This window comes from Tachysurus fulvidraco, chromosome 15, assembly GCF_022655615.1.
Source record: "Tachysurus fulvidraco isolate hzauxx_2018 chromosome 15, HZAU_PFXX_2.0, whole genome shotgun sequence".
Taxonomy (NCBI): domain Eukaryota; kingdom Metazoa; phylum Chordata; class Actinopteri; order Siluriformes; family Bagridae; genus Tachysurus; species Tachysurus fulvidraco.
The window spans coordinates 23,857,401-23,882,094 of record NC_062532.1 but is presented as its reverse complement, the minus strand read 5'-3'; the positions used below and the strand labels follow the sequence as shown (position 1 = coordinate 23,882,094).

At 48.7% G+C, this 24,694-nt stretch overlaps 1 protein-coding gene and 1 long non-coding RNA gene across 5 annotated transcripts in view; both read left to right on the top strand.

The window, feature by feature from the left end:
• ap2a1 (adaptor related protein complex 2 subunit alpha 1) overlaps positions 1-24,694 on the top strand; it is a 43,337-nt gene that overhangs the window by 13,654 nt on the left and 4,989 nt on the right. For 2 of the 4 annotated variants that reach the window (XR_003441942.2, XM_027155739.2), the window contains exons 8-20: positions 11,706-12,026; positions 12,101-12,198; positions 13,644-13,875; positions 14,634-14,825; positions 15,464-15,618; positions 15,927-15,989; positions 19,722-19,793; positions 20,697-20,779; positions 20,865-20,954; positions 22,412-22,535; positions 22,714-22,830; positions 22,921-22,990; positions 23,127-23,261. Coding sequence is in view for 3 of the 4 variants with exons in the window: in XM_027155739.2 (XP_027011540.1) it covers positions 11,706-12,026; positions 12,101-12,198; positions 13,644-13,875; positions 14,634-14,825; positions 15,464-15,618; positions 15,927-15,989; positions 19,722-19,793; positions 20,697-20,779; positions 20,865-20,954; positions 22,412-22,535; positions 22,714-22,830; positions 22,921-22,990; positions 23,127-23,261 (1,752 nt within the window). In the remaining variant the exon portion in view is untranslated. The remainder of the gene's footprint in view (positions 1-11,705; positions 12,027-12,100; positions 12,199-13,643; positions 13,876-14,633; positions 14,826-15,463; positions 15,619-15,926; positions 15,990-19,721; positions 19,794-20,696; positions 20,780-20,864; positions 20,955-22,411; positions 22,536-22,713; positions 22,831-22,920; positions 22,991-23,126; positions 23,262-24,694) is intronic. The other 2 variants (XM_027155740.2, XM_027155742.2) reach the window with 2 other exon arrangements.
• LOC125138862 lies at positions 12,205-13,313 on the top strand. Its single transcript, XR_007137969.1, has 3 exons — positions 12,205-12,748; positions 12,872-12,944; positions 13,044-13,313. It is a non-coding gene; the product is annotated as an uncharacterized LOC125138862 (long non-coding RNA).

The following is a 24,694-nucleotide window of genomic DNA, read 5'->3' as shown; positions in this document are numbered from 1 at the left end:
CACACACACACACACAGCAGTGAACACACACACACACACACACACACACACACAGCAGTGAACACACACACACACAGCAGTGAACACACACACACACAGCAGTGAACACACACACACACAGCAGTGAACACACACACACACAGCAGTGCACACACTCACACACACACAGCAGTGCACACACTCACACACACACACAGCAGTGAACACACTCACACACAGCAGTGAACACACTCACACACAGCAGTGAACACACACACACACACACAGCAGTGAACACACACACACACACAGCAGTGAACACACACACACACACACAGCAGTGAACACACACACACAGACACACAGCAGTGAACACACACACACACACACAGAGCAGTGAACACACACACACACACAGAGCAGTGAACACACACACACACACAGAGCAGTGAACACACACACACAGCAGTGAACACACACACACACACAGCAGTGAACACACACACACACAGCAGTGAACACACACACACACAGCAGTGCACGCACACACACACAGCAGTGCACGCACACACACACAGCAGTGCACGCACACACACACACACACAGCAGTGCACGCACACACACACACACACAGCAGTGCACGCACACACACACACACACAGCAGTGCACGCACACACACACACACACAGCAGTGAACACACACACACACACACAGCAGTGAACACACACACACACACACACACACAGCAGAGAACACACACACACACACACACACACACACACAGCAGTGAACACACACACACACACACACAGCAGTGAACACACACACACACAGCAGTGAACACACACACACACACACACACACACACAGCAGTGAACACACACACACACAGCAGTGCACACACTCACACACACACAGCAGTGCACACACTCACACACACACACAGCAGTGAACACACTCACACACAGCAGTGAACACACACTCACACACAGCAGTGAACACACACTCACACACAGCAGTGAACACACACACACACACAGCAGTGAACACACACACACACACACACACACAGCAGTGAACACACACACACACACACACACACACACACACAGCAGTGAACACACACACACACACACACACACACAGCAGTGCACACACTCACACACAGCAGTGCACACACTCACACACACACAGCAGTGCACACACTCACACACACACAGCAGTGCACACACTCACACACACACAGCAGTGCGCACACTCACACACACACAGCAGTGCGCACACTCACACACACACAGCAGTGCGCACACTCACACACACACAGCAGTGCGCACACTCACACACACACAGCAGTGCTCACACTCACACACACACAGCAGTGCGCACACTCACACACACACAGCAGTGCGCACACTCACACACACACAGCAGTGCGCACACTCACACACACACACAGCAGTGCGCACACTCACACACACACAGCAGTGCACACACTCACACACACACAGCAGTGCACACACACACACACAGCAGTGCACACACTCACACACAGCAGTGAACACACTCACACACAGCAGTGAACACACTCACACACAGCAGTGAACACACTCACACACAGCAGTGAACACACACACACACACACACACACACACACACACAGCAGTGAACACACACACACACACACACACACAGCAGTGCACACACACACACACACACAGCAGTGAACACACACACACACAGCAGTGAACACACACACACACACACACACACACACACACACAGCAGTGCACACACACACACACACACACACACAGCAGTGCACACACACACACACACACACACACACACACAGCAGTGCACACACACACACACACACACACAGCAGTGCACACACACACACACACACACACACACAGCAGTGCACACACACACACACACACACACAGCAGTGCACACACACACACACACACACACACCAGTGCACACACACCAGTGCACACACACCAGTGCACACACACCAGTGCACACACACCAGTGCACACACACCAGTGCACACACACCAGTGCACACACACCAGTGCACACACACCAGTGCACACACACACACACACACACAGCAGTGCACACACACACACACACACAGCAGTGCACACACACACACACACAGCAGTGCACACACACACACACACACACACACACAGCAGTGCACACACACACACACACACAGCAGTGCACACACACACACACACACACACACACAGCAGTGCACACACACACACACACACACACACACAGCAGTGCACACACACACACACACACACAGCAGTGCACACACACACACACACACACACAGCAGTGCACACACACACACACACACACACAGCAGTGCACACACACACACACACACACACACACACACACAGCAGTGCACACACACACACACACACACACACAGCAGTGAACACACACACACACACACACACACAGCAGTGAACACACACACACACACACACACAGCAGTGATCACACACACACACACACACACACACAGCAGTGCACACACACACACACACACACACACACACAGCAGTGCACACACACACACACACACACACACACACACACACACAGCAGTGCACACACACACACACACACACACAGCAGTGCACACACACACACACACACACACACACAGCAGTGCACACACACACACACACACACACAGCAGTGCACACACACACACACACACACAGCAGTGCACACACACACACACACACACACACACACACACACACACACACAGCAGTGCACACACACACACAGCAGTGCACACACACACACACACACACAGCAGTGCGCACACACACACATACACACACACACACAGCAGTGCACACACATACACACACACACAGCAGTGCACACACACACACACAGCAGTGCACACACACACACACACACACAGCAGTGCACACACACACACACACACAGCAGTGCACACACACACACACACACAGCAGTGCACACACACACACACACACAGCAGAGCACACACACACACACACAGCAGTGAACACACACACACAGCAGTGAACACACACACACACACACACACACACAGCAGTGCACACACACACACACACACACACACACACACAGCAGAGCACACACACACACACACACACACACAGCAGTGCACACACACACACACACACACACACAGCAGTGCACACACACACACACACACACAGCAGTGCACACACACACACACACACACACAGCAGTGCACACACACACACACACACACACACAGCAGTGCGCACACACACACACACAGCAGTGCACACACACACACAGCAGTGCACACACACACACAGCAGTGCACACACACACACAGCAGTGCGCACACACACACATACACACACACACACAGCAGTGCACACACATACACACACACACACAGCAGTGCACACACATACACACACACACACAGCAGTGCACACACACACACACAGCAGTGCACACACACACACACACACACACAGCAGTGCACACACACACACAGCAGTGCACACACACACACAGCAGTGAACACACACACACACACACAGCAGTGAACACACACACACACACACAGCAGTGAACACACACACACACACACAGCAGTGAACACACACACACACACAGCAGTGAACACACACACACACACAGCAGTGAACACACACACACACAGCAGTGAACACACACACACACAGCAGTGCACGCACACACACACACACACAGCAGTGAACACACACACACACACAGCAGTGAACACACACACACACACACACACACACACACACAGCAGTGAACACACACACACACAGCAGTGAACACACACACACACACACACACACACAGCAGTGCACACACACACACACAGCAGTGCACACACACACACACAGCAGTGCACACACACACACACAGCAGTGCACACACACACAGCAGTGCACACACTCACACACAGCAGTGCACACACTCACACACACACAACAGTGCACACACTCACACACACACAGCAGTGCACACACACACACACAGCAGTGAACACACTCACACACACACACAGCAGTGAACACACTCACACACAGCAGTGCACACACACACACACAGCAGTGAACACACTCACACACACACACAGCAGTGAACACACTCACACACAGCAGTGAACACACACACACACACAGCAGTGAACACACACACACACAGCAGTGAACACACACACACACAGCAGTGAACACACACACACACAGCAGTGAACACACACACACACACACACACACACACACACAGCAGTGAACACACACACACACACAGCAGTGAACACACACACACACACACACACACACACACACACACACACACACACACACACACACACACAGCAGTGAACACACACACACTCACACACAGCAGTGCACACACTCACACACACACAGCAGTGCACACACTCACACACACACAGCAGTGCACACACTCACACACACACAGCAGTGCACACACTCACACACACACAGCAGTGCACACACTCACACACACACAGCAGTGCACACACTCACACACACACAGCAGTGCACACACTCACACACACACACAGCAGTGCACACACTCACACACACACAGCAGTGCACACACTCACACACACACAGCAGTGCACACACTCACACACACACAGCAGTGCACACACTCACACACACACAGCAGTACACGCGCACACACACACAGCAGTACACGCGCACACACACACAGCAGTGCACGCACTCACACACACACAGCAGTGCACGCACTGACACACACACAGCAGTGCACGCACTCACACACACACAGCAGTGCACTCACACACACACAGCAGTGCACACACACACACACAGCAGTGCACACACACACACACAGCAGTGCACACACACACACACAGCAGTGCACACACACACACACAGCAGTGCACACACACACACACAGCAGTGCACACACACACACACAGCAGTGCACACACTCACACACAGCAGTGCACACACTCACACACACACAGCAGTGCACACACTCACACACACACAGCAGTGCACACACTCACACACACACAGCAGTACACGCACACACACACAGCAGTACACGCACACACACACAGCAGTGCGCACACACACACAGCAGTGCGCACACACACACAGCAGTGCGCGCACACACACACAGCAGTGCGCACACACACACAGCAGTGCGCACACACACAGCAGTGCGCACACACGCACAGCAGTGCACGCACTCACACACACACAGCAGTGCACGCACTCACATACACACAGCAGTGCACGCACTCACACACACACAGCAGTGAACACACACACACACAGCAGTGAACACACACACACAGCAGTGAACACACACACACACACACACACACACACACACACAGCAGTGAACACACACACACACAGCAGTGAACACACACACACACACACACACACACACACACACACACACAGCAGTGCACACACACACACACAGCAGTGCACACACACACACACACAGCAGTGCACACACTCACACACAGCAGTGCACACACTCACACACACACAGCAGTGCACACACTCACACACACACAGCAGTGCACACACTCACACACACACAGCAGTACACACACACACACACACAGCAGTACACACACACACACAGCAGTGCGCACACACACACAGCAGTGCGCACACACACACAGCAGTGCACGCGCGCACACACACACAGCAGTGCACGCACTCACACACACACAGCAGTGCACGCACTCACACACACACAGCAGTGCACGCACTCACACACACACAGCAGTGCACACACTCACACACATACAGCAGTGCACGCACTCACACACATACAGCAGTGCACGCACTCACACACATACAGCAGTGCACGCACACACACAGCAGTGCACGCACACACACACACACAGCAGTGCACGCACACAGCAGTGAACACACACACACACACAGCAGTGAACACACACACACACACACACACACACACACAGCAGTGCACGCACTCACACACATACAGCAGTGCACGCACTCACACACATACAGCAGTGCACGCACTCACACACATACAGCAGTGCACGCACACACACAGCAGTGCACGCACACACACACACACAGCAGTGCACGCACACAGCAGTGAACACACACACACACACAGCAGTGAACACACACACACACACACACACACACACACAGCAGTGAACACACACACACACACACACACACACACACAGCAGTGAACACACACACACACAGCAGTGAACACACACACACACAGCAGTGAACACACACACACACACAGCAGTGCACACACACACACACAGCAGTGCACACACTCACACACAGCAGTGCACACACTCACACACACACAGCAGTGCACACACACACACACACACAGCAGTGCACACACTCACACACACACAGCAGTGCACACACTCACACACACACAGCAGTGCACACACTCACACACACACAGCAGTACACACACACACACACAGCAGTGCGCACACACACACACATACAGCAGTGCACGCACTCACACAGCAGTGCACGCACACACCGCAGTGCACGCACTCACACACACACAGCAGTACACACACACACACAGCAGTACACGCACACACACACAGCAGTGCGCACACACACACAGCAGTGCACGCACTCACACACACACAGCAGTGAACACACACACACACACACACACACAGCAGTGAACACACACACACACACAGCAGTGAACACACACACACACACACACACAGCAGTGCACACACACACACACAGCAGTGCACACACACACACAGCAGTGCACACACTCACACACAGCAGTGCACACACTCACACACAGCAGTGCACACACTCACACACAGCAGTGCACACACTCACACACACACAGCAGTGCACACACTCACACACACACAGCAGTGCACACACTCACACACACACAGCAGTTCACACACTCACACACACACAGCAGTACACGCACACACACACAGCAGTACACACACACAGCAGTGCGCACACACACACAGCAGTGCGCACACACACACAGCAGTGCACGCACTCACACAGCAGTGCACGCACTCACACACACACAGCAGTGCACGCACTCACACACACACAGCAGTGAACACACACACACACACACACACAGCAGTGAACACACACACACACACACACACACACACACACACACACAGCAGTGAACACACACACACACACACACACACAGCAGTGCACACACACACACACAGCAGTGCACACACACACACACAGCAGTGCACACACACACACACAGCAGTGCACACACTCACACACAGCAGTGCACACACTCACACACACACAGCAGTGCTCACACACACACAGCAGTACACACACACACACACAGCAGTGCGCACACACACACACATACAGCAGTGCACGCACTCACACAGCAGTGCACGCACACACCGCAGTGCACGCACTCACACACACACACAGCAGTACACACACACACACAGCAGTACACGCACACACACACAGCAGTGCGCACACACACACACAGCAGTGCACGCACTCACACACACACAGCAGTGAACACACACACACACACACACACAGCAGTGAACACACACACACACACACACAGCAGTGAACACACACACACACACAGCAGTGCACACACACACACACACAGCAGTGCACACACTCACACACAGCAGTGCACACACTCACACACAGCAGTGCACACACTCACACACACACAGCAGTGCACACACTCACACACACACAGCAGTGCACACACTCACACACACACAGCAGTGCACACACTCACACACACACAGCAGTACACGCACACACACACAGCAGTACACACACACAGCAGTGCGCGCACACACACAGCAGTGCGCACACACACACAGCAGTGCGCACACACACACAGCAGTGCACGCACTCACACACACACAGCAGTGCACGCACTCACATACACACAGCAGTGCACGCACTCACACACACACAGCAGTGAACACACACACACACACACACAGCAGTGAACACACACACACACACACACAGCAGTGAACACACACACACACACACACACAGCAGTGAACACACACACACACACACACACACAGCAGTGAACACACACACACACACACACACACAGCAGTGAACACACACACACACACACACACACAGCAGTGCACACACACACACACACACAGCAGTGCACACACTCACACACACACAGCAGTGCACACACTCACACACACACAGCAGTGCACACACTCACACACACACAGCAGTGCACACACTCACACACACACACAGCAGTGCACACACTCACACACACACACAGCAGTGCACACACACACACACACACAGCAGTACACACACACACACACACACAGCAGTACACACACACACACACCCTTACACACACACACACACAGCAGTGCACACACTCACACACACACAGCAGTGCACGCACTCACACACATACAGCAGTGCACGCACTCGCACTCACACAGCAGTGCACGCACACACACAGCAGTGCACGCACACACACAGCAGTGCACGCACACACACAGCAGTGCACGCACACACACAGCAGTGCACGCACACACACAGCAGTGCACGCACACACACAGCAGTGCACGCACACACACACAGCAGTGCACGCACACACACACAGCAGTGAACACACACACACACACACAGCAGTGAACACACACACACACACACAGCAGTGAACACACACACACACACACACACACACAGCAGTGAACACACACACACACACACACACACACACAGCAGTGCACACACACACACACAGCAGTGCACACACTCACACACAGCAGTGCACACACTCACACACAGCAGTGCACACACTCACACACACACAGCAGTGCACACACTCACACACACACAGCAGTGCACACACACACAGCAGTGCACACACTCACACACACACAGCAGTACACACACTCACACACAGCAGTGCGCACACACACACAGCAGTGCGCACACACACACATACAGCAGTGCACACACACATACAGCAGTGCACGCACTCACACAGCAGTGCACGCACACACACCGCAGTGCACGCACACACACCGCAGTGCACGCACACACACCGCAGTGCACGCACACACACAGCAGTGCACGCACACACACAGCAGTGCACGCACACACACAGCAGTGCACGCACACACACAGCAGTGCACGCACACACACACACACACAGCAGTGAACACACACACACACACAGCAGTGAACACACACACACACACAGCAGTGAACACACACACACACACACACACACACACACACAGCAGTGAACACACACACACAGCAGTGCACACACACACACACAGCAGTGCACACACACACACACACACAGCAGTGCACACACACACACACACACAGCAGTGCACACACTCACACACACACAGCAGTGCACACACTCACACACACACAGCAGTGCACACACTCACACACACACAGCAGTGCACACACTCACACACACACAGCAGTGCACACACTCACACACACACAGCAGTGCACACACTCACACACACAGCAGTGCACACACACACACACACAGCAGTGCACACACACACACACACAGCAGTGCACGCACACACACAGCAGTGCACGCACACACACAGCAGTGCACGCACACACACAGCAGTGCACGCACACACACAGCAGTGCACGCACACACACACACACACACACACAGCAGTGAACACACACACACACACAGCAGTGCACGCACACACACACACAGCAGTGCACGCACACACAGCAGTGCACGCACACACACACACACAGCAGTGAACACACACACACACACACAGCAGTGAACACACACACACACACACACACACAGCAGTGAACACACACACACACACACACAGCAGTGAACACACACACACACACACACACACACAGCAGTGAACACACACACACACACAGCAGTGAACACACACACACACACGCACACAGCAGTGAACACACACACACACACACACACAGCAGTGAACACACACACACACACACACACACAGCAGTGAACACACACACACACACACACACACAGCAGTGAACACACACACACACACACACACACAGCAGTGAACACACACACACACACACACACAGCAGTGAACACACACACACACACAGCAGTGAACACACACACGCACACAGCAGTGAACACACACACGCACACAGCAGTGAACACACACACGCACACAGCAGTGAACACACACACGCACACAGCAGTGAACACACACACGCACACAGCAGTGAACACGCACACAGCAGTGAACACACACACACACACACACACACAGCAGTGAACACACACACACACACACACACACAGCAGTGAACACACACACACACACACACACACAGCAGTGAACACACACACACACACACACACAGCAGTGAACACACACACACACACACACACACAGCAGTGAACACACACACACACACAGCAGTGAACACACACACACACACACACACAGCAGTGAACACACACACACACACACACACAGCAGTGAACACACACACACACACACACACAGCAGTGAACACACACACACACACACACACAGCAGTGAACACACACACACACACACACACACACACAGCAGTGAACACACACACACACACACACACACACACAGCAGTGAACACACACACACACACACACACACAGCAGTGAACACACACACACACACAGCAGTGAACACACACACACACACACACACAGCAGTGAACACACACACACACACACACACAGCAGTGAACACACACACACACACGCACACAGCAGTGAACACACACACACACACAGCAGTGAACACACACACGCACACAGCAGTGAACACACACACACACACGCACACAGCAGTGAACACACACACACACACGCACACAGCAGTGAACACACACACACACACACGCACACAGCAGTGAACACACACACACACACACAGCAGTGAACACACACACGCACACAGCAGTGAACACACACACGCACACAGCAGTGAACACACACACGCACACAGCAGTGAACACACACATGCACACAGCAGTGAACACACACACGCACACAGCAGTGAACACACACACGCACACAGCAGTGAACACGCATGCACACGCACACACCGTGAACGCACACACACACACAGCAGTGAACACACACACCATGAACACACACCCGGAGCAGTGGGCAGCCATTTATGCTGCGGTGCCCAGGGAGCAGTTGGCAGGTTCGGTGCCTTGCTCAAGGGCACCTCAGTCGTGGTATTGCCGGCCCGAGACTCGAACCCACAACCTTAGGGTTAGGAGTCAAATTCTCTAACCATTAGGTAAGGACTTCCCTGACAAAGACGACTGAGTAGACACTATAGTGTAACATGTTAAACTGGAGGTCAGGACTCTAACTGTTACTTACACTCGCTTCATTACAAGACTAAAAATAATGAACCTTCTCACACATCACTTACATCTGATTACTTACATGCAGAGTAAAAGAGAGATGTTTGTTCTGGCTTTAAATAATACACTAATCTGTAGAGTAGAGTTTTAATTTCTCTCTCTCTCTCTCTCTCTCTCTCTCTCTCTCTCTCTCTCTCTCTCTCTCTCTCTCGCAGACTGAGCGTGATGTGAGTGTACGTCAGAGGGCAGCTGATCTGCTGTATGCAATGTGTGACCGCAGTAATGCTAAGCAGATTGTGGCTGAGATGCTAAGTTACCTGGAGACGGCGGATTACTCCATTCGGGAGGAGATGGTGCTGAAGGTGGCCATCCTGGCAGAGAAGTATGCAGTGGACTACTCCTGGTATGTGGACACCATTCTTAACCTGATACGCATTGCTGGAGACTACGTGAGCGAGGAGGTGTGGTACCGCGTCATCCAGATCGTCATCAACCGCGATGACGTACAGGGTTATGCAGCCAAGACCGTCTTTGAGGTACACACACTAGTTATTATTCTGCTAAGCGTTATTTTTGAGGACGACGAGACTCACTTGACCTCTGACCTCAGGCCCTTCAGGCTCCGGCTTGTCATGAGAACATGGTGAAGGTCGGAGGTTACATTCTAGGAGAGTTTGGAAACCTTATTGCTGGTGATCCTCGTTCAAGGTGAGCTCTTTACCTGTAATCTCTAATCACACTAACTGATGAAAAACACTTAAGTGTTAGTAAGTTTGTGCACCCTTTAGAGTTTTTTTAACTGTTAATTTAGAGGTGAATTAGAGTTAATCTGCTTTCAGGCAGTGGGATTGTTAGTGCGTGCCTCGTTTTATTTAAAGAACCTGCAAAGTCTGATCTTTACAACACAAACAAAGGAGATTGTTGATGACTTCAGAAAGAGTTGCTGTTGCTCATCAGGCTGAAAAAAGGTTAAACAGCCCCTGATGTGGTCGACCAATAAAGATCCCTCTAAAGCAAGACGTGTGATAGTCCGTGAGGTCACAAAGGAACCCAGAGTAACTTTTAAGCCCCTAAAGGTCTCTCTTATGTTGGCTAATGTTAACGTTCATGAGTCCACATTCAGGAGAACACTGAACAACCTGGTGTGTGTGTGTGTGTGGGAGAGTCGCAGGGAGAACGTCACTACAAGAAGAACTTTGTTTCTCATCTGAAGTTTGCTGAAGATCATGTGGACGAAACAGAGGTCTTTTGGAAAAAGGTTTTGTGGACAAAAGAAACAACAATAATACTTTTTAGGTTTAAATGAGAATCGATATATATTTGGGGGGGGGCAGTGGTGGCAGTATCATGTATTGGGCCTGTTTTGCCCCTTCTGGACCAGGACAGTGACAAGACAATGACCCAAGAAAACAACTCGTCCTTCCACCGAATGTTTAAAGAGGAAGCAGGAGAAGGTGAATGACCAAGTCAGAGAAGAATTTAATTCTAATTATTTTGTTAATCTTATTATTTTATTAATTATCCAATTAACAGTTCACATTGTCTCTGAACAGAAGAAGCTGTTCTGTAGTGAGGAATGGGCCAAAAGCTCCAAGCTGTTATTCAGGACTGATCACCAGCTACACAAATGTGTACTTACTGTTGTACAGTCTGGTTAGAACAGATACTGAAAATCCTAAAGGGTTCACAAACTTTACCAGCACCACTCTATGTTGTCACTGACCATATTCTCTCTCTCCCTCCCTCTCTCTCTCCTACTCTCTCTCTCCCACTCCCTCCCTCTCTCTCTCCCACTCTCTCTCTCCCTCCCTCTCTCTCTCCCACTCTCTCTCTCCCTCCCTCTCTCTCTCCTACTCTCTCTCTCCCTCTCTCTCCCACTCTCTCTCTCCCACTCTCTCTCTCTCCCTCCCACTCACTCTCTCTCCCACTCTCTCTCTCCCACTCTCTCTCTCCCACTCTCTCTCTCTCCCTCCCACTCACTCTCCCTCCCACTCTCTCTCTCTCCCACTCTCTCTCTCCCACTCTCTCTCTCCCACTCTCTCTCACCCACACTCTCTCTCTCCCACTCTCTCTCTCTCTCACTCTCTCTCCCTCCCTCTCTCTCTCCCTCCCTCTCTCTCTCTCCCCCTCTCTCTCTCTCTCTCTCTCTCCAGCCCATTGGTTCAGTTCAACCTGCTCCACTCTAAGTTCCACCTGTGTTCAGTTCCTACTCGTGCCCTACTCCTCTCTGCCTACATAAAGTTCATTAATTTGTTCCCCGAGACAAAGATTACTATCCAGGAGGTTCTGCGCTGTGATAGTCAGATCAGGAACAGTGATGTGGAGCTCCAGCAGAGAGCCGTGGAATATCTGAAACTCTCCTCCATCGCCAGCACCGATGTCCTGGTGAGAAATCCTTTACCACTCAGGTTCATGTCACCCAGTTGCTGCTCCACACCTCAGCTAAATAAATAAAACTTCTATTGTGGGTGAGTGCGCCTGCGTGCGTGAGCGCACCCCTGTGGGTGTGTGTCTGTACGCCTGCGTGCGTGTGCGTGCGTCTGCGCGCCTGCATGCGTGAGCGCGCCCCTGTGGGTGTGTGTCTGCGCGCCTGCGTGGGTGTGCGTGCGTGTGCGCGCCTGCGTGCGTGAGCGCGCCCCTGTGGGTGTGTGTCTGTGCGCCTGCGTGTGTGTGCGTGCGTGTGCGCGCCTGCGTGCGTGCCTGCGTGCGTGAGCGCGCCCCTGTGGGTGTGTGTCTGCACGCCTGCGTGGGTGTGCGTGCGTGTGCGCGCCTGCGTGCGTGAGCGCGCCCCTGTGGGTGTGTGTCTGCACGCGTGCGTGTGCGCGCCTGCGTGGGTGTGCGTGCGTGTGCGCGCCTGCGTGCGTGAGCGCGCCCCTGTGGGTGTGTGTCTGCGCGCCTGCGTGATGATCAATGCGAATGGAGTCATTTCAGTGAGTCTATTGATTATTCTGCTTCTGTTCGTCAGGGTTACCTGACATTACCTGCGTAAACCCGCCCACCACAGACCACATGACTGGGGAAAGGAGATTTATAAAAATCATTTGCAGCTGATAATTATTCACCACATCAGAGGGAGAAGTCAATGTTGTGTGGCTTTAATAGCGTGTGTGTGTGTGTGTGTGTGTGTGTGTGTTTGGGCGTAGGCCACAGTGTTGGAGGAGATGCCCCCATTCCCTGAGAGAGAGTCCTCCATCTTGGCCAAACTGAAGAAGAAAAAGGGTCCGGGTGCCGTGTCCGGGAATGAACTGGAGGACGGAAAGAGAGAGGGAGGGGAGCTCAATGGGGGAGGAGGAGAGCGGTCTGGAGACAGCTCTGCCATTGCAGCATCCAACGCAGTGAGACACACACACACACACACACACACACACAGACAGACACACACACAGACACACACACACACCTCTTTACACACACTGTCCTAGCCAGGATTTATCACTCAGCAGAAACACACACTCAGGAACAGGGATGCTGTGTTCGCACTTCAGTGGGAAATGAGTCAGCTTACAAATGAACTCTCCTTAAAGAGCAGAGGGGAAGTCACTTGTCGTTTTCTCCTCTTTCTTTCTCTCACTCTCTCACACTGCTGTTCTGCTTTAGGGACACTGTCTTTACTGTCCATGTGCTTTAGGGACACTGTCTTTACTGTCCATGTGCTTTAGGGACACTGTCTTTACTGTCCATGTGCTTTAGGGACACTGTCTTTACTGTCCTCATATCTTCACATTATATCAGTGAATCCCCAGAACATTCAGCACACACAGACGACCACCTTTAACTGGTCACACCTCATTTGTCCTTTTATGGAGTTTTATGGGCGTGGTTAAATGTAAAAGACTCTGAATTCACTCAGTCATGGAATATTGTGTTTTACATTTATGTACAAGCTAAAAGACTGAGAAATGAGTGACATATAGTGAGGGCAGTTATGTGACTCCCTGTTTGACATGGAAACATTTCTCTCTCTCTCTCTCAGTCCACTCCTTCTCCGTCAGCTGATCTTCTTGGTCTCCGCTCCTCCGCCCCTGTGAATGCAGCCCCGCCCAGTTCAGGCAGCTTATTGGTGGATGTATTCTCGGAGGCGGGGCCTGCTGCTCCGGCCGCTGCGGTCAGTGACGATGGCTTCCTCAGGTAAGAATGAATGTTTTTAATAAAGTGTGTAAATGTTCTGTAGTAATTAGGAGCTAATGGTTTCACACTGATTGTGAGATGATGTAGTGTCTTGTCAGACTTTTTGTGCTTTCACTTCTTTGTTCCTCTGTGTGTGTAATCTCTTCTGCTTTACCTTACTGTATATGTGACTGTCTTCCTTTTCTCTTGCTTTCTCTCTTTTCTCTGTGTCTCTGTTCGTGTGTGTGTGTGTGTGTGTGTACGTGTTTGTGTGTGTGTGTGTGTGTATGTGTTTGTGTTTATTCTCCTTTGTCATCGGACGATGGCAGAGATCTGGAACCTCCCACTGAGAGCTCTGACTCCTTATTGGCTGAGGGTCCTGGTGACTCGGAGTAAGAGGCCAGTGGTTGGCTAACGTGTCCATTTGCGCGCGCACACACACACATACACACACACACTTCACTGTGGGCAGGTTTCCATCCGAGGGCTTTTTATACAAAAGCATAGAAACCACTACAATATAGTATTTGTTTGTTTTTGTATAAATTGTGCACACAGTAAATGTGTTTAACAGGAAAAATACCTTCATGCATCGTGAACGTTCAGAGATTCAGCAGAAGCTCTGCTGTTTAACACATTATTCTGCTGTGAGTTTATCACCTACATTGTTTTTTTTGGTCCATTAAAAATGTCAGTCAGCGTTTGGTTATTAATTTGAATAATTGTCTGATAAACAAACCAAATTCATCCGATGTGGCCAGAGATCTCGTCTCCCTGACAGCTTTGTGTCACAGACAAATGGAGAATGTAGGGAGTTAATTAACGTTATATAAATTCTATTATTGTGTTTCACTCAGGCAGCAGTACACAAACCGCTTACATACAGTGGTGTGGAAAAGTTTTGGCCCCCTTCCTGATTTCGCAAACAAATGTAAATATTAGATAACACACGTAAACACAACATGCAGGTTTTAATTATTAAGGGAAAACTAAACCCAAACCCACATGACCCTGTGTGAAAACGTATTTGCCCCCAAACCTAATAACTGGTTGTTACACCCTTAGCAGCGAGGACTGCAATAAAGTGTTAGTGATAACTTACAGTGAGTCTGTTACAGCTGAGGCTGTGGGGGGTTTTGGTCCCCTCGTCTTTACAGAATTGTTGTAATTCAGCCACATTGAAGGGTTTTTGAGCATGAACCATTTTTAAGTTCATGCCACAGCGTCTCAGTAGGATTCAGGTCAGGACTTTGACTCGGCCGCTCCAAAGTCCTCATTTTGTTTATCTTCAGCCGTTCAGAGGTGGACTTGCTGTGTGTTTTGGATCATTGTCCTGCTGCAGAACCCAAGTTCACTTCAGCTTGACATCACTAACAGATGACCACACTTTGTCCTTCAGGATTTTTTGGTAGACAACAGAATTCATGGTTCCATTTATCACAGCAAGTCTTCCAGGTCCTGAAGCAGCAAAACAGCCCCAGACCATCACACTACCACCACCATGTTTTACTGTTGGTATGATGTTCTGTTTCTGACACACAGTGTTACTTTTACACCAGATGTGACGGGACACATGTCTCCAGAATGGTCAGCTTTTGTCTTGTCAGTCCACAGAGCCGGCGACTCCTGGGAAGGTTCACCACTATTCCATGTTTTGACCATTTGTGTATAACTACTCTCACTTTGGTTCACTGGAGTCCCAAAGCTTTAGAAATGGCTTTATAACCTTCGCCAGACTGATAGATCTCAATTACTTTCTTTCTCATTTGTTCCTGAATGTCTTTGGACTCAGGTCACTCAGGTCTTATTTAAGTGATGTACTGATAGTGAACAGATGTGGCAGTAATCAGGCCTGGGTGTGGCAGTAATCAGGCCTGGGTGTGGCAGTAATCAGGCCTGGGTGTGGCAGTAATCAGGCCTGGGTGTGGCTAGAGAACTTAAACTCAGGTGTGATAAACCACAGTTATGTTTTAACACCTTTTCACACAGGGTCATGTGGGTTTGGGTTTTGTTTTCCCTTAAAAATAAAAACCTTCATATAAAAACTGCATGTTGTGTTTACTGTGTTATCTTTGACTAAAATTTAAGTTTGTTTGATGATCTGAAACATTAGTGTGACATGTGCAAAAAATAAAATCAGGAAGGGGGCCAACTTGTCAAGTCAAGAAGCTTTTATTGTCATTACACCATATCTAGCTGTTACAGTACACAGGGACATGAGACAACATTTGTCCAGGATCAGGGTGTTACAGAGACAAAGACAGGGCTATAAGGACTTAGTAAGTTAGTCTTGCATACATAAAGTGTATCTGTGTAACCTGGTGTACACAGTGCAGGACAGGACAGACAATACAGTGCAGGACAAAAGACAGTGCAGGACAAAAGACATTTTTCACACCACTGTATATTTATAAACGATGTGCTGGCTATGACCTTACAGATCTACCACCTTACAGATCTACCACCTTACAGATCGTTGTGGTGATCATTAGAAAGTGGGTGTTTGCTCTTTTGCACCGTTTCACATTAGTGTGGAGACACATGAATGTTTTTATGAGGACTTTTGTTTACAGACTGTATGTAAAATGGACAGGTCTCTGTTTCACATACACATTTCCTTATTCTAACCAACACAGCCTGTATTATTTCCATCTGATATTCAGGCAGCATTAATAAAAAGAAAGAAAAGGAAATCAGAATAACATGTTCTGTTTCCCAACACAGTGTTTATTAAGTGTGTCCCTGTGTCTGTACAGGGGATGGAAACCTCGCTGAAGCCTTCTTAGCAGAAGTTTGGTATTAATGTTCTGTAGTAACTCCAGTGGTTTTATACAGTGTCCATTAAGTTTGTGAACCCTTTAGAAAGGTCGATATTTGTGAGTCTTTGTGACCCAAAGCATCGTCAGATTTCTAAGGTTTGATTTTTTAAAAATTAAAAAAACAAAAAAACGGTAAAAATGAAAGATAAACCCAGATTCTCCTGCAAGATTTATTTACTACATAAGTTCCCTGTAAAGGCTGACCTGTAATTTTGTACACTCTAGTTAATCTCAGTGAGCATTCCCAGTTCATTACAGATGTCCTGATATTTTCCTGTAGAGTAAACTGCTAGAATTCTGAATTCATTCTTCTATCGGTGATGGCAAACTCCTTTCCCAGTCCCAAAGCATGATGCTACCACCACCATGTTTCAGAGACCGTATAAAGTTCTTATGATTGAATTCAGTATTTTCCTTTTTCCAAAAATAACAATTCTCATAAGTTTTATTTTTCCTATAGTCCTTTCTTTTGTATATTCTTCTTGGAAAAGTTTTAAAAATTATTTTTCCTATAGTCCTCTCGCTTGTCCATGTGATTTCTAATCTTAGTGATGTTCTTGTTCAGCACATCGCTCTGTATAAGAGTCTGTAACATGCTGTAAATGTAAGCTTCTGGACACCTGATTATCATCCCATTGACAGATTTATTGACCTCTAATTTGACCTTGAAATTAAATACTAATCATCGCATTTCACATACTGCACATGCCTCTCATATACTGTGTGTGTGTGTGTGTGCGTGTGTGCGTGTGTGCGTGTGTGCGTGTGTGCGTGTGTGCGCGTGTGCGCGTGTGCGCGTGTGCGCGTGTGTGTGTGCGTGTGTGTAAATTACCAAGTATAATATATTGGTCTAATTTGTTTGTGTTCACTTTCTTTGCTTTTAGGACTAGAAGTTCTGATGTTTTAAGTAACATTTATACAGAAATATAAAAATTGCTAAAGGGTTCACAAACTTTTGAGCGACACTGTACATGATATTTGTGCTGGACTTTACGCCAGATTTGTACATTAGTGTGTGTTTCTGTACTTTTGGCTTGTGTTAAACTGTGTTATGCGAGGTTTAAACGCTCACACTAACCCTCTGCTTTATTCCCACCCCCACCCCCCACCCGCCCCAACACCGATCTACACTTCACTTGTCTGTTGCATCATCTCTGTGGCTACTCTTTGGCTGCTGCTTGTTTTCTCCTCTTCTTCATTCTTCTCATGCATCCATCTCTGAACTGGTCACCTGTCTCATTCATTGATGTGGGGGGGTCTTTCTTCTCCTCTTTTTCCTTCACTTCACCACTCCCACTCTCTCAGCTCTGCTCCTCCCTCTGTGCCCTCTGAGGATCCTGCACCTCCTCTACCTGAGTCAGACGAGCTGCTTAACAAGTAAGAGTCACCTGGGGCCCTGTGTCATAACTCTGATCTGTAATACTAAACTGCATGTGGTGCTGCGGTCTCTCTCTGTCTCTCTCTCTCTCTCTCTCTCTCCTCTCTCTCTCTCGCTCTCTCTCTCTCTTTCTGTCTCGCTCTCTCTCTCTCTTTTTGTCTCTTGCTCTCTCTCTTTTTCTCAGAGCACCATGTCAAGTTCACCCAAACCATGAGGGTGCCAATACTTAAATGTTTTGCATATTTCAAATAGAGATTAATTACAGACTTGTTTCTCATGTGATGGTGTATGTAAGTGCACTAGTTAGGGTACTTTGCTCCACCTGTTTAGGGTAAAGTCCAGTGGTGGTGTACAGTAGTTACATGGCCACACTGAGCGCTCTGCTGTGTACAGCTCCATATACAGACATATGTCAGAGTCACTAGTCACTGTCTCAGCATGTCTGCTGTTTTAGACCAAGGTTTTACCCTTTTTTTCTTTAAGACACATGAGCACTTCTTTACCTCACAGTTGTGTGTCTGTAGATTTACAATGACGCAGGCCTCCATCAGTGAGGTTGGATCCTAAATACCTTCCTGTTCACTATGCTCACTATTGGGTATAATAGTGCTACATACTGGGTGTTGTTGCTCTGTGTAATTGTGTAATGTCTAAATTCATTCCAGTTAGACAACACGAGTGTTAGGGAGTGTTAGGGAGTGTTAGGGAGTGTTAGAGAGCATGTTTCAGTAGATGTGTTGAGTTACTAAATGTACTTAATTAACATTATTATAATATATATTTTAACTGCGAGATTTATTCAGAATTAAATTTCTTAGCCCTTACTATAATATTGATCATCTTTCCACTACTATGAAAATGCCTAATCCTCTCTCTCTCTCTCTCTCTCTCTTTCTCTGCAGGTTTGTGTGTAAGAATAATGGAGTACTATTTGAGAATCAGCTGCTTCAGATTGGCATTAAGTCGGAGTATCGCCAGAACCTTGGTGTGTTCCTGTAGCTGTAATCTGTACCCATTAGTCCACAGGACGGAGCCCAGGTTTCTAACGTTTGTGTGTTTGTGTGTTCAAGGGAGAATGTATTTGTTCTATGGCAATAAGACGTCAGTGCAGTTCGTCAGCTTCACAACCACTGTGAGCTGCCCAGGAGAGCTGCAGTCTCATATCCTTTACTTACATGTGTGTGTGTGTGTGTGTGTGTTATAAATATAAATGTTTTAAACAACATAAATGTCAGTCTTGTTATATCTTTAATGGGATTTTTTTTTTTTGGAAACATTTTCAATTAAAAACCTTACAACTACCTGATTGAACACCCTTTCGTTATGGAGGCTCTAACTGTCCTCAAATGTAAGCAGTTACGTTCAGAATTAGATCTGTTGTTGAGTGGAGTAAACCAGCTATCAATGTAAGTGATTCTGATTAAAAGCAGGTAAAAGTCAGCTGATGCTGAAGTGTTTACTTTTTGTTTTGGGGTTGTGTTCTTCTGAGATCCACAATGTTGCCAGTTCAGACTGTAATCCAGATGTTGTAGTTTTTATTTATTTCAGACTCCAACATACTCCTTGAATCCTGCTGATTCTGATATTGGTCACATTTGGCGGCACGTACGGGATCCTGACAAAACTTAAAGATAAACGCATTTTGACAAATCTTATCACAAGGAATATTTCTTAACGAACTTGCTATTTCATTTAGCTGAATTAATTATTCATAAATATAAAAAGCCCTTGTTCTTAATTTTGAAAGCAAAAATTCAACAGAATTTAAATACATTAACTAATTAAAAAAGCTGTAAAATGTATTTCAGTCTGTAAGCTTGTTATTTATGTAAAATTTTGCCCCTTTTTTAATTTCTATAGTCTTGCTTCTGTATTATTCTCTAGTATATTCTGTATATTCAGTATACCTCTGACTGCAGAAGTCTCAGAATACAGACAGAAAGCCTTTCGTTTGCTTCACTGAGTTTGGTGAAAACAACGTTATTAATGTAGCTATTTAAGTTAACTTAACCTGTCCGAAATGATATGAGGTAATCAGCAGAGAAGGAAGTGTCTTCTGCCTGTTGTACCAGTGTTATAATGTAGCGTCAAAATCACGTGTTCTTTCCTGTACGCTGACCGTGAGGAAGAGGTCTTCTCGGGTCTAAAGAAATGAACCCGACCCAAGGATTTGCGTTTATCTTTAAGTTTTGTCAGGATCCCCTACGTGACGCCAGAGGAAGGAAAAGAACAAATTGATATTGAGATTAAAATATGGCAGGATCGTAACTCCAAAGACAGGAAATTCATTTGCATGTTGACTTTGGTTTTTCATTTGGAATACATTGTGTGTTCACATAAACAGAACTGCAAACGGTTTGTGTTTAAATGATGTCACTGTGTGTGTGTGTGTGTGTATGAGGGGCATGCACCCAAGTAGAGAAGGGGTGGGGTTACAGACACCAGGTCCCCCATGGTGATCGAGGACTCTAGTGGAGAGATTTATTCATGTTTTTGTCTTAAACTGTAGCTGTTACCGATGTAAAGCCCACACGGTAAAGCTGTAGGTCAGCTCGGTGTTTGTCTGTGTGAGACGTGGCGTGACAGGCAGTTGTTGTGTCTCCTTGACTCAACTCACTGTTGAATGTTCAGCTGAAACCTGTGGCTCCTCTGGTTGAAGGTGGCGCTCAGGTGCAGCAGGTCATCAACATTGAGTGCCTGTCTGACTTCTGTGACGCACCGCTTCTCAACATCAAGTTCAGGTAGTGCACATGGTTCTGTAAAACCAAAGCAATGATCACTCATCACTACTGTGTCTTCATTTAGTTACAAAGTGCTGTCTGATCCAGATGTGTCCACAAACATCACCACCTGATTTCCTCTCTCTCTCACTTACACACACACACACACACACACACACACACACTTCTTGTTCTTCAGGTATGGTGGAGCTCTGCAGAACCTCACACTCAAACTCCCTGTCACTATCAACAAGTTCTTCCAGCCCACTGAGATGGCCTCACATGACTTCTTTCAGCGCTGGAAACAACTGAGCCTGTGAGTGTGTGTGTGTGCGCGAGAGTGTGTGTGTGATGGGTGTATTTAAACGCAATACTATAACACTAAAACACTATATTTACATTATAGACCCCAACAGGAGGCACAGAAGATCTTTAAGGCAAACCATGCCATGGACACAGAAGTGATCAAAGCCAAGGTAAAGACAAACTCCGCCTCTCTTTTCACTTACACTCACACACACTTTACACATTCTATTAACATGTATTTTCTGTAATGTGAAGAACTGCAACTTGGGTGTGAGAAGGTCATTGGGTGTGTTTGCATGTGTGTAGTTGTTGGGATTAGGTACTGCTCTTCTGGAGAACGTGGATCCAAACCCTGAGAACTTTGTGTGTGCTGGAGTAGTTCAGACCAAGGCACAGCAGGTTGGCTGTCTCCTGAGACTCGAACCCAATGCACAGGCCCAGGTATGTACATGCGTTCACACACGGGTATTGACACATACACATAACACTAGCATAGGTGTAACAGGTGTGCAAAAACATACACAGTTCACTCCTGTGGTCTGTCTGTGTGTGTGTCTGCATTTGATGTCGTGTGTGTGTGTGTGTCTTATTTGCTGCATCTAAAAGTTGTTTTACAGATAACACTCATGTTTCTCTGTCTTTCTATGTGAGAGTGTCTGTGTGTGTGAGTGAGTGTCTGTGTGTGTGTGTGTGTGTGTGTGTGTGTGTGTGAGTGTCTGTGTGTGTGTGTGAGTGTCTGTGTGTGTGTGTGAGTGTCTGTGTGTGTGTGTGAGTGTCTGTGTGTGTGTGTGAGTGTCTGTGTGTGTGTGTGAGTGTCTGTGTGTGTGTGTGAGTGTCTGTGTGTGTGTGTGAGTGTCTGTGTGTGTGTGTGAGTGTCTGTGTGTGTGTGTGAGTGTCTGTGTGTGTGTGTGAGTGTCTGTGTGTGTGTGTGAGTGTCTGTGTGTGTGTGTGAGTGTCTGTGTGTGTGTGTGAGTGTCTGTGTGTGTGTGTGAGTGTCTGTGTGTGTGTGTGAGTGTCTGTGTGTGTGGGTGAGTGTCTGTGTGTGTGGGTGAGTGTCTGTGTGTGTGGGTGAGTGTCTGTGTGTGTGGGTGAGTGTCTGTGTGTGTGGGTGAGTGTCTGTGTGTGTGGGTGAGTGTCTGTGTGTGTGGGTGAGTGTCTGTGTGTGTGGGTGAGTGTCTGTGTGTGGGTGAGTGTCTGTGTGTGGGTGAGTGTCTGTGTGTGGGTGTGTGTGTCTGTGTGTGTGTCTGTGTGTGTGTCTGTGTGTGTGTCTGTGTGTGTGTCTGTGTGTGTGTCTGTGTGTGTGTCTGTGTGTGTGTCTGTGTGTGTGTCTGTGTGTGTGTCTGTGTGTGTGTCTGTGTGTGTGTCTGTGTGTGTGTCTGTGTGTGTGTCTGTGTGTGTGTCTGTGTGTGTGTCTGTGTGTGTGTCTGTGTGTGTGTCTGTGTGTGGGTGAGTGTCTGTGTGTGGGTGAGTGTCTGTGTGTGGGTGAGTGTCTGTGTGTGGGTGTGTGTCTGTGTGTGGGTGAGTGTCTGTGTGTGGGTGAGTGTCTGTGTGTGGGTGAGTGTCTGTGTGTGGGTGAGTGTCTGTGTGGGTGAGTGTCTGTGTGGGTGAGTGTCTGTGTGGGTGAGTGTCTGTGTGTGTGTGTGGGTGAGTGTCTGTGTGTGTGTGTGGGTGAGTGTCTGTGTGTGTGTGTGGGTGAGTGTCTGTGTGTGTGTGTGGGTGAGTGTCTGTGTGTGGGTGAGTGTCTGTGAGTGTGTGTGTGGGTGAGTGTCTGTGAGTGTGTGTGTGGGTGAGTGTCTGTGTGTGTGTGTGTGTGGGTGAGTGTCTGTGTGTGTGTGTGTGTGGGTGAGTGTCTGTGTGTGTGTGTGTGTGGGTGA